Source organism: Cryptomeria japonica, chromosome 1 (genome assembly GCF_030272615.1).
Source record: "Cryptomeria japonica chromosome 1, Sugi_1.0, whole genome shotgun sequence".
NCBI classification, from domain to species: Eukaryota; Viridiplantae; Streptophyta; class Pinopsida; order Cupressales; family Cupressaceae; genus Cryptomeria; species Cryptomeria japonica.
This window is the reverse complement of record NC_081405.1, coordinates 237,223,333-237,235,745: the sequence shown is the minus strand read 5'-3', so window position 1 is coordinate 237,235,745 and position 12,413 is coordinate 237,223,333. Positions and strand designations below refer to the sequence as shown.

The 12,413-nt window shown below is 35.3% G+C and overlaps 1 protein-coding gene and 1 non-coding gene across 2 annotated transcripts; both read left to right on the top strand.

The window, feature by feature from the left end:
• Nucleotides 1-674: 674 nt before the first annotated feature.
• Nucleotides 675-748, top strand: TRNAN-GUU (transfer RNA asparagine (anticodon GUU)). Its single transcript has one exon. It is a non-coding gene; the product is annotated as a tRNA-Asn (tRNA).
• Nucleotides 749-6,074: 5,326 nt separating this feature from the next.
• On the top strand, nt 6,075-8,893 carry LOC131042270 (putative pentatricopeptide repeat-containing protein At2g01510). Its single transcript, XM_057975611.2, has one exon. The coding sequence runs from the start codon at nt 6,387-6,389 to the stop codon at nt 8,862-8,864; it is 2,478 nt and encodes an 825-aa protein (XP_057831594.2). The 5' UTR covers nt 6,075-6,386; the 3' UTR covers nt 8,865-8,893.
• The last annotated feature ends 3,520 nt before the right edge of the window (nt 8,894-12,413 follow it).

The window sequence follows — 12,413 nt, the reverse complement described above, 5'->3', positions numbered from 1 at the left end:
TGCAAATGGGTCTTCAAGGAGCAATTTGTCTTAGATGTCAAAATTGAAAAGTATAAGGCTAGATTGATTATGAAGGGATATTCCTAGGTTGAGGGAATTGATTATGGTGATATTTTTTTCAATTGCCACATTAACATCCATTTGAATCTTATTAACATTCATAGTATCTTTTGATCTTGAAATTGAGAAAACAGATGTGAATCTATAGCTTTTCCCCATGATGACTCGGAGGAAGAAATCTACATGACATACCTTGAATACTATGTGGTAAAAGATAATGACTAATTGGGCTGTAAACTGAGAAACTCTATATAGCCTCAAACTCACTCAAAAAATGTGATATCAAAATATTGATTCATATGTTTTGAAATTGAGATTTCTAAGGTTCAAATCGAATTCAATTGTTTTCACTTGTTGATTTTTAGTAATAGTAAATGAATGGTTTGAAATCTAAAATCTTAACTTTCAATCTAATTTGACATGAAGAAATTCAAGATTAGAATCACAACATGATACCTTAAACATCCTATTTTATGTGGAGAATAGTTGTTACCTCTAAATTGTAGAGGATAATTCATATTCATTAAAAATAGAATGTAAATATTTTCTTTATCATATATATTAAAATTAAAGAAAAAGAATTCTAAATTATCAGCGAGCATCATCAAACATCAGCTGGAGTAGCTCAGTTGGTTAGAGCGTGTGGCTGTTAACCACAAGGTCGGAGGTTCGACCCCTCCCTCTAGCGAAACTCGCCTGCAAACAGTTGCGGTAGCAGTTTTAAAGTTCTTGTTGCTTAGATTTTATTATGAATGAGGAATATTTGTTCGCAAAAGGAAATTACTTGATTTCATTTAATGATATCAAATATTTTACATAGTCAAATAGAATTGCTATATAGATGCAGACAAATTGATCTAGGGGCATCCATTTCATTTCAATCTTAGCCTACAACAAGATAGTAAATATCCACCAAACAAAATAAAATGCAGCTGCAATCGTCACAAAATCATTTGAACAAGCTTTCTTCCAGCTCCTTGCAAAGATTGAAAATATAATTATGGTTTTCACATTATGTGTTTCTTTTTTTAATATGAGATCTAATCTAAAATTCTATTAGGAAAAGGTTGGTTATTATGTGGATGTTGTAATTAGATAAAAATAAAAAAATTATGATATTTTATTAGTATATATTTTTATGATTCATTTTTTATAATCAATTTTTATGACTCATTGTTATGATTTATTTTGACTACCCATTTTTTAAAGAAAACATTAAAAATTTGTTGCAAAAACTGTCCGAAATTCTTCGAACATCTACTAAAATATTTTGTTAACTTTCATTTGGTGAATTTCCTTTTCCAAATTTTCATGCTACCATGATTATCAAGTGCGAATATCATTTGAAAACAAAATTGGCTTATTAATAAATTGGAGTTGTTTAGAAAGTGACTTGGACATAGAAACAACTTTCAAGATACACCATGGCATATCAAATAGTTCAATATCTTTGACTCTCAAATGAGAATGTGACAAAAAAAATTCAAAGGTCGTAGTCCTATCAACGGGCTCCCACAACTTGGAAGGATAACTAGTAAAACTAGTTGTAAAATATCTTCTAGCTTAAGATCACCATGTAAATTTTATTATGGTTCTAAAAATTGTTCTTTCAATTCCTCATGCATTTCAAGCTAGAGCAAAGGGATCAACACAACTTACAAATTACGATACGATGAATCCTATGATAAACACAAGTATCTGATAATGGATCCATTACATACATCCAAGAGCACATCCAATCATGTAGAACCATACACTTTTGTATTGCATGGAAGGAAAGCTTAGGAATACCACACATTTGATTCATTTAAAAAGAATCTATCAAGCATTATCAAGAGCTACCACTATCAAAATCAAGCATCAACCTTTCATGCTATCATGACGATAGAGGGATAGCAATTGCTAAAGATAGAGAGATGCATAGAATCATCATCGATGTCGATTCAAAAAACATATATGATGCTTCATGGAGAAGCTACATTAAGCTAGACTACAACAAATATCAATAAATGTTGACATATTTAGCCTACTTTTGGCCACGTAAGACTTATCCACACCTTAAGAGTTGGGAATGAAACTGTTGATAGGTTGGTCGATTTGTATCCTTTCACTGGCTCCCTTAAAATGTGGACTACCCTACATGAGCTACCAGGAGATGTTTGTGTTGTGATCTAGGAGGACATAAAATCTAATAATGTGTAAAGATACAAGGACTACCTTTTAATTTTTGTCCTCTCTATCATCTCCTATAATCATTTCACGACAAGGAGGTGAATTTTTAAATGTGACAAAAAGATTATTTTTTCAATACCACTATTTGTTGTCATTTTCCTGATTTGGCATTGGTTTACCCTTTCTTAGTCACTTTCATTGGCCTTTTTGCGAACTAGTTTACTATGGGAGGTGATCTCATCCAGACAAAGCTAGATAATTGTGATAATTCTACACAAAATGATATTCTTTGGTCTATGATTGAGAGGAGCAATCTTCCATCCTATGTGGAGGGCGTGAAAGGCTTTAACCCTAGTCTTTTTGAGCAATTTTCCCAATTGCGTGAAGATGTTAATGTTGATATTGGGAGTGTGGTTTTTACTATTTTATGGAGTCCATTGCTATCGCTATTGGGATTCTTACTGAAGGTGTGACTTTCCCTAAAAAAGCTTAAAGGGAATTACAAAGATGGTTCTAAGAGATCCTTGAGGGTGAGAGAGAATGTTTTACATCTCTGGAATGGTTTTAGTAGGGAGGACCTCCCAAGTGAATGGAAGGACGTTGTGCTAGTTCTCATGAAGTACATCACCCTGGAAGATAGGTTTAAGCATTTCCATTCCCAGTTATTCCCTATGATAAATCATTTTAGGCATGGTATTAAAATGAACTTTCCCTACTAGATCTTTTCTTCCCTTTCCCAATCTATTGCTATGGTGAAGGCTAAAGATGTGTCCCCCCTACACCAAGGCTTAATTTTGTGGCTTTATAATTTCCACTTAAATCTATGTTCCCTGCTAGCATGCCCTCCTTAAATCCTACTATGCCACTCCCTAACCCTACCCTTGTTGTGGAGTTGTCCAACATCCTTGAGACTAGATATAAAGGTGCCTCTACATATCCCATGACTACTCCCCAAGCTAAAAATTTAAGACTACCCAAGTCAACCCTAACTTCTCTGCCAAAAGGAAGAACATTAAATCCCAAGCCCCTCCCCAAAAGGAGAATCATGACAAAGTGCCAATAATTGAAGAATTTATCTCTAAGGACTCTACTTTCTCTTGGTCTACAAGCTTGGAATAGACCCCTAATAACCCTCATGTTACTTAAGTTATGGCCCCAACATCCCCTACGCCCTCTCTAGGTTCCCTTCCTCCCTCCCCTATTTCATCCCCTCGTCCATGGGATCTATCGGATGTTGCGAAAAAATTAATGAATTATATGTTGCTTATGATAGGTAGAATTCCATCATACATTGGCTCCTCGCCTAGCTCAATACTACCAAAAGAAAAATTAATCATTTGGAGGCATTGTCAGAGGTTGAGGCTAGGGCTTTTGACTAGGCAACCAAAGACAAAGATGATATATTTTGGTTGTCAGCTATAATCTTCTAGAGATGCTTCTAAAATGGGACACTCTGAAAGAGGAATTTAAAGCCTTGAATTATAAAGTGATCCAAGAAGAGGACAAGAAGGAAATGGGCCAAATGGCTAGGATTATGGCAGAATTATAGGGTAACTAGGATACTCATAAAAGGAAACTAGAGGAGATGGAAATGTATAACAAAGAGATGGTGAGCAAGAACTTGGCTTTTTTGTAGGCCATCTAGGAACAACATGATAGAAGACATGCAAAGAGGAAGCACTCAATGGAGATTACAACGAGTGCTACCATTGAGTCAACTAGGACTATGGTCAAGGAAAAAATAGAGTCCCCTACCATATCTTCGAGCAAAGATTTGATCAGAAGACTATCCTTCCATGAAAAAGTTAAAGAGCTTAGCCAAGACTGGAAAGTTGTGAAATCCTCTGCCATGTATACCATTGGTTTGAGTCTTTTGTGAGTGGAGTTGATTTTTTTGGTGTCGGTCATTTTCTGGATTGTGTTCAAATGTTTCTTTCATTTTGGCCAATTTACTATCCTATTTTTTGTTGGTCTTTAGTTGTTTCTATTTCTTTTTGTGTCAACTAATCTTCATGCTATGTGTTCTCTCTCCTCATGAGACCCCTGTTCTCTACCAAATAGTTGCTATGTAATGGTGTAGGCCCTATCTTGCTTTATCTAATTATCTAACCTTAATTTTACTATTTTTTATTTACAACATATAATTTAAACTGTGGATGTTTCTGAAAAAAATCAGAATTCATTGTTGGAAGCCCAAATGCCTCTATAAACTCAAATTAATTTGTTGAAACCCATATGGACAAATGTGCAAGATCTGTTTTAGAGTACTACAGCAAAATTATCAAAGAAATGGAAAACACAACCTTAATGATTGATGATGTTGAAGAACTAGAAATATTAAAAATGGAAGATGTTGCAAATAAACATACAAGGCATATATTAAGGTAGTTGCATTTCCAACTATGCTCAAAGAAGTCTATTGTGATCATTATGAAACTAAAGGTCGTAATACCAGTAATACAGTCTCATCACTCAAGAATTTGTAATTTATTTACACCATTACAATGAAGTGTTATTAGTATAGTTACTTCTTATTTGACCAAGTGAATACAACTTATTTATTAAGTTGGTTGCAATGAAGCATTTATTTTCTTTCTCATTTATGTAAATTGAGAGGACAAAAATATTAATTGTGTGTGTGTGTGTGTGTGTGTGAGAGAGAGAGAGAGAGAGAGAGAGAGAGAGAGAGAGAGAGAGAGAGAGAGAGAGAGAGAGAGAGAGAGAGAGAGAGAGATATGAAATATTTCTTGACAAATGTTTACAAACTTTTAAAATATTCTCGAAAGGTTTACCACTTAAAAGTGGATGTGTGGCAATATATAAGACTTTAATTTCTAGCCATTTTACTTTTCATATCATATTTAATGTTACTATTTAGATGTAATATGTTACTTTTCTAAAATCTCTACCATTAAATATATTTTTGAAGTGGAAATGTGGCAAATATATAATAAATATTAAATACATGTCTTAGATATATATCAAATATTTTTTAACAAATGTTTACACATTTTATGCAATATTAAATATAATTTTCAAATGATTTGAAAATTATTGTTCTGGAAATGCTTTATAGATTAAATTTAATCATCAAGCTTATCTACTCTAATATTGAATTAAATAAATAATAGTTTCAATTAAGATTAGAGTTATGCTTCAATTAGATTCAAGTTTAGGGTTAGAGTTGAATTTAATCTAGCTTTATGGTTAGAGAAAGCCAAATACTCTTTAAATGTTAGAGTAGAGAAGTTGATGATTAAATTTAATTTATTTAAGATATATAGATTAAAATATATATTAAAGTTAGGTTGGGGGCCAAGCTTGATTGGTGAGAGTTTCCAGTGGTAAAGCACGAGGTCATGAGGTCTAGTGTCACCAGTCATGTAAATGAAATTATTAAATGAGATTGAATATTAAACCCTAAACCTAACCCAAAATCTAATCTTCAATAAAATTATGGTTAAGTTAGAAAAAATAACAATAATATAATATTATAGTATAATTCAAATTTTGATTAAGGTTACATTAAATTTTTTGTTAGAAAAAATAATTATAATATAATAAAAATATAATATTATAGATTGATTTATTTTATGTCTTTCATATTGAACATCGACTCTTATCAACAAATATATCTTAAATTTTAATTTATATAAAATATATGAAAATCTATGAAAACATTTAATTTTTTCATTCAACTTTAATATATAATTTTTTTTCAGATATATGTTAATCATTTAATGGTTAGCACTTTCTTTCTCCACATTTTACCAATTCCCTAGATATTGATTTAGTTTCTATACTGAGTGCAAATGCATATATTTTGTTGGTTTGTATGAATCTAACTTCTTAGAACATTTCAAAAGAGAAATGAATGATATACTCTGAAGTAGAATTTTATGGCTAGTATTAAGCATTGAGGGGTACTTGAACCAGGTAAGGGATGAAATCATTGCACTCATAACAATGGATCCTTAGTAAACTTATTGAGAATTGAACAACTCCTATAAACTCATCTTCTATCAAGCATAAAATCGTTTGGATTCAAAGTTAATTGAAATTTGTGTATATTGAAGTTCTTGAAAGTAACAGCAAAGCTCTAAAAAACTTATATTCATGTATGGCGTTTGTCATCTCGGAAAAAGTATGGAGCCATGAAGAAATCCATGGCTTTTATATGGAGGCTTACGCGTCACAGGGTTGTCTTCAAATGCATACACACGTACTCCACCCTTTTCCAATCTGTAAAATACTCGGGCGAAAGCAACCATGTTGATCTCCATATGATTAAAACAGGATTTATTCCCGACATCTACAGAGAAAACAGACACATTGAGAGCCTCATTAAAACCAAAAATTTGGTTGATGCACGGCGACTGTTTGACAAAATGTCTACAAAGAACACATGCTCCTGGAATTTGATCATTTCTGGATATGTGAAATGCGGAAGAATAGAAGAGGCACGTAAATTGTTTGACAAAATGAGGGAGCAGGATACGGTTTCATGGACTATGATGATCGGAGGATATGCCCAAATTGGGGAATTCCGGGAATCCTTCAATTTGTTTTTCCAAATGCAGGAGGCTGGTATTCAGCCAGATCAAGTTACGTTTGCGGGAATACTTTGTGCGTGTAGTTTTCTGCCGAATTCCGAACAGGGGAAACAGGTGCATTCCCTTATTTTGAAAAGAGGGTATGGCTCAGATGTTTTAGTCGAAAATACCCTCATTGATACTTATGCCAAATGCCAGGATATCGACAATGCCCGTCAAGTGTTTGATGAAATGTCTGTTCAAGGTTGTGTTTCTTTTAATGCCCTGATTGCTGGATACACTCGCAATGGCTTGGACCAGGAGGCCTTGGAATTGTATATCCAAATGCAAGAGGCAAGAATAGAACCAACACAGTTTACATTTGCCGGTGTTCTGAGCGCATGTGGTAGTCTATACAATTTGGAACAAGGAAGAGTAATCCATGCTTATGTTATAAGGAAGGGATATGAGTGTAATATGCTAGTGAGCAGTGCACTTCTAGGTATGTATTGTAAGGGCAACAATATGGAAGATGCACGGAAAGTGTTTGACATAATGTCTGAACGGAATGAGATATTGTGGAATGTTATGGTTACAGGGTATCTGTGGAACGGACAGGCTGAAGAGTCTTTGAAACTTTTTAGAAATTTGCAGCAGGTGGGTTTTGATCCAGCACTATTCGCCTTCTCAAGTGTTCTTAGCTCCTGTGCCAGCCTACAAGCTTATGAGCGGGGGATGCAGTTGCATTCCTATGTCATAAAAAATGGTGTTGAATTGGACTGCCACGTGGGGAATGCACTTATTGATATGTATGCTAAATGTGGTTATATGGAGGATGCATACAAAATGTTTGAAAATATGCCTGACAGCAATCAAATTTCATGGACTTCAATGATCACAGGATATTCCCAGGTTAACCATGGTGAGAAAGCATTAAAATTGTTTTCTCTAATGCACAAGATGGATGTTAAAGCAGACCAGGCAACCTTTGCTAGTGTTCTCAAAGCCTGTGCAAGCTTAGCGGCATTGGAACAGGGAAAACAGGTTCACGGTTGCATGGTTAGAAGTGGATACGAGTTGAACATCTTCACAGGAAGTGCTCTGTTGGACATGTATGCCAAATGTGGAAGCATACGTGATTCAGAGCAAGTGTTCAACATTATGCCCAAAAGAAATCTGATCTCATGGAATGCAATGATTTCAGCATTTGCTCAGAATGGCTATGGCATGAAAGCGATTCAGCTCTTTGAACAGATGCTGCATGGAGGCACAAAACCAGATTATGTCAGCTTAGTTTGTGTTCTTGCTGCGTGCAGCCATACAGGCCTGGTGGAGGAAGGAAAGCTTTACTTCGATCGCATCAGTCGAGATTATTGCATCACACCAAGAGTAGAACACTATTCTTGCATGATTGACCTTCTTGGCCGTGCTGGAAAACTAGATGAGGCAGAAAATTTGATGAACAACATGCCTTTTAAACCCGATGCTAAGATGTGGATGTCGTTACTTGGTTCATGTAGAACTTATGGAAATGTAAAACTAGGAGAACACGCGGCAAAATGCCTTTTTGAGTTGGAACCACAAGTTGCTGCACCGTATGTGGTAATGTCAAACATCTATTCGGCTGCAAGAAAGTGGGATGATGCAGCAAAGATTAAGAAAATGATGAAAGACAGAGGAGTCAAAAAGGAAACAGGATATAGTTGGGTTGAGGTTAAAAATAGGTTATATGGATTTGTTGTAGATGATAGGTCACATGCCCAGACAGAAGAGATTTATGCAACGTTACAAAATCTGGATGAACAGATGAAGAAAGCAGGGTATATTCCTGACTCAAGCTTTGTCCTTCATGATGTTGAGGTGGAGAAGAAGGAAAGCTTTCTTTCCCACCATAGTGAAAAGCTAGCAATTGCATTTGGTATTAATAACACACCCCCTGGAACACCTCTTAGAGTTATTAAGAATCTTCGTGTATGTGGTGATTGTCACAATGCCATCAAAATTATATCTGAAATAGTTGGACGAGAAATAGTTATGAGGGATGCCAATCGTTTCCATCATTTCAAAAATGGAATTTGTTCTTGTAGAGATTTTTGGTGATGCCAAAATTACATAGGCCTTAAATGTTATCCAATGCTTTACATGATTATGTGTTTTATGATTGTCTATTAAAATACCACAAACGTACATAAACTCCAGTATAATAACATAAAAGACTAGAGTGGAGATGTGTAGAGTTCTCTGCAAGAAATACATTATCCACTTTGTTGTTTTGCAAGCCTTGAATCATGCAGCATGTATACCCTAACAGTTGGGTTCTCTAGGATTACCTAAACCGTTCTAAAGAGTTGGAGAGGCTGTTGAGCAGTAGGTTGTTCACCTCCACCCTTAAATTTGGATTTGTCTATAGAGAAAATAATCTATTATGCAGCTGTATAGATAAGGAATGCCACTCCTAATCAGATTTGCTTTTTAGTGGCATAGGGGTTAAACTACCTTGTTTGACTTTTGGGGATTGATCTTCAACACTTGGTGATGAACATATTTGTCTTTATATAGCAAAAGATAAACTTAATGAACCTAAGCCTGACTGTTACACAATCCACAACTACTCGTAATTCATGTGAGGTCGACCTTTGCAACTTTTTAACAGCAATCTTTAGTGTGGAATTTTGGACCACGGTGTTGTATGTGGTGTTGGCTGTGTCTGAACAAGTTTCATGACTAGGTGACTCTTTTGTGGGGTTGGCTGCTTATTTTAAACTAGCAATTGGTATCGAAGCTTAGGTGAAGTGATTGAGCAGAGATAGAAAGGTAGATAGATAAAGGATTGAAAATTCTTGAGAAGATGCAGAAGTTTGAAGTTAGAGAAATTAGTTGCTGGTATTGTGGCAAGCGAGACCACGTCAAAAGAAATTGTTGGTTTCTCGAGAAGGCTAAAAGGCAGCCAAGAGATGAAGACACTGATTCAGTCATCGAACGATTTTCTTGCAAATTTAGTCTCGGTGGAGGGTAAAATTGTGTAAGCAAAAGTTAAAACAAAACGCCATGTTCATTGGTGGGATGGCTGGAAAAAAGAGGAGACTTTGGCTGAAAAAAAAGAGGGTTTGAAGTATTTGTTGTTTGAAGATTTTCTTGATTCAACTGAAGAAGAGGATGCTGAAGAGGAGGACATTGAAGCGAGTGAGGATGAAGTTGAGGAAGTTGAGACCAAGACTCGAGAGGATTATGAAAAAGAAAAATTTATGAGGTTGAAGGAGGAGAATCTCCTACTCACTGACAAACTGATTCGTATGGACCAAAAGTTGATGGTTTTGTGTCGCATCATGAATATTGGAAAAGATAACTTTGAGAAAGAATGGGATTTTTCTGAAGAGACCATATTTTAGGAAGAGGAAAGTGATGGGAAACTCCTAACAAAGGACTCTTTCCTCACAAAAATGTATGCCTTGTTGATAGGAAAGCCTTTCTTTGGTGGAAAGAATCCACAAGAGAATTTGAGGTGCCTGGAGATTGAATATCCCAAGAGCGCAGGGATTATAGAGCTCACGGAGGCCAGAGAGCCTCTGGCTCAAGGTTGCGCAAGATCCAGAAGACTTCAGAAACGCTGAGCATAAGGTCTTTGAGGAAAATGAATTTCAAAAAGAACAAAAGAGCGATGATTTATCACTCCAGATTGCAGAAATAGAGGCGAAGTGGAATGCATTGATTGCAGGTACTACACAAGTTTCTGCACAAAATACAACAAATTCATTTGATATGGAGCCCGTTGGTGTAAGGTCTGTAGCTGGAAGCTCAAAATCAGATCTCGTGGCAGCCCAATTGCATAAGAATATTGCATCTGGTGTTGGTCAAATGAAGAGAGAACATGGGTTCCAATTTGGCCAGTTTGATGGCAGTAGTAATGATTCATTTGATTTGTTTATGCTGGATGTCGTGGGGCCGAATGAGAGTCGGTGTGTTCCAGATGTGGGCAGTGAGGCAACCATGAGAATTGGGAGTGATGTTTGTAGGCTATTCACACTTGTACCAGAGTTTTATATTTGGGTATTAAAATCTGACAATGGTGATCTTCTAGATATTCTATTACGGGGGAGCACAAGAGCAAGAGACATTGATGGAGGAGTGTATTATGCATCTGTAGATGGTAGTGTTCCTGATTATGGATTACCGGATGAAGTAGTTAGAGAATATATTTTTAACTTTGATCTGACTTGGAGAAGATTAATTCGCACTGTTCATGAACATAGTTTGGCGATATTAAAATCTTCTCAAGAGCTGGTTGTAGTATGAGCTTTGGAATGGAGATGCAGGGAATGTTATAGGCTGTGCCGGTTGGACTTCACGGGGGAGATTGTTGGGTATATGAAGCCCAACAGTCACATGGTTGTTTGTCTTCCCTAGAAGACTCTTCATTTCATATTTGATATGTTTATATAAATGGATGTGTGCAGCCCATACATGATGTACTATAATATTGGATATTGGTTAATAAGAATTCTCCCTGCGTTTTTGGTGGACGTAGCCACTTAGTGGTGAACCACGTTAAACCTTGTGTTGTATGTTTTCTTTTCTGTTGTTTTGTTTTCGCTTCTCTGCTCTTTTAATCTTCACATCTTTTGTTTTTAAGGAGTCACATACATTATGTTATAAAGATACCCCTGAAAAACTATGGACATAAGTTCTTATTAGAGTGCCATACTCTGTTGCTCATGTTTGTAAACATCCTATGATTCTCATTGAGTATCAAATCAAGACGGTGGATCGTTGGTAGAAGCCCAATGCATTGAAAGCACAAAAATAAGTAAACCTCCAACACACCATTAGATTGAGAGATCCAATAGCTTCTGGACATCGATACTTTAATAAACAAGTGTTATGCAAGTGGAAACATAAACCAAAAAGTTGAATAATATGGCAGCATAAATTAGTATTCTTATGGTTCAATGAAAATAATTACAATCTTCACAGTAGTTGCAATTACAATTACTTTGCATTCAATGGAACGGAGATATATAGAATATCTTCATGATAACAACCACCATCAAATTTATAAAAAAGTATATTTTTTCTTTTAAAGAAAGTATGAATTATCTCTAGGAAAAAGCAAAAGTTCTTCATAAGATAAAATTTGTTTTATTGTTCAGTTGTTGTCATCATTCAACAATCTTCACCTTGACAACAATTTCCTTGATACATACACATGCCCTTTCATTGCTTTTTTTGGAAGCCAAACTCCACTTAAACTTCTCTAATAGTATTGGTTTTGTAAACATGTTTGAACAATTTTTTGGAGTATAAATTTTCTCAAAAGTTATTCCACTTCCATCAATAAGCTATCTTACAAAATGGTATTTAATTTCAATAATCTTGGTCCTATTGTGATAAGATGGATTTTTAGCCAAATGAAAAACACTTTGACTATCACAAAATACAATCTCTTTGTCATGCATTCTTCCAAAGTCACCCAATAGACCCTTTAACCAAATTGCCTCTTTACATGCATGTGAGGCAACCATATACTTTGCCTTGGTGATGAATAAAGCAACTATTTCTTGAAGCTTTGCCAACAAATAGGTCCTCATGCGAGAGTAAAGTTAACTTGAAGTAGATCTCCTTTGGTCCAAATCACTTGCAAAATATAAATCA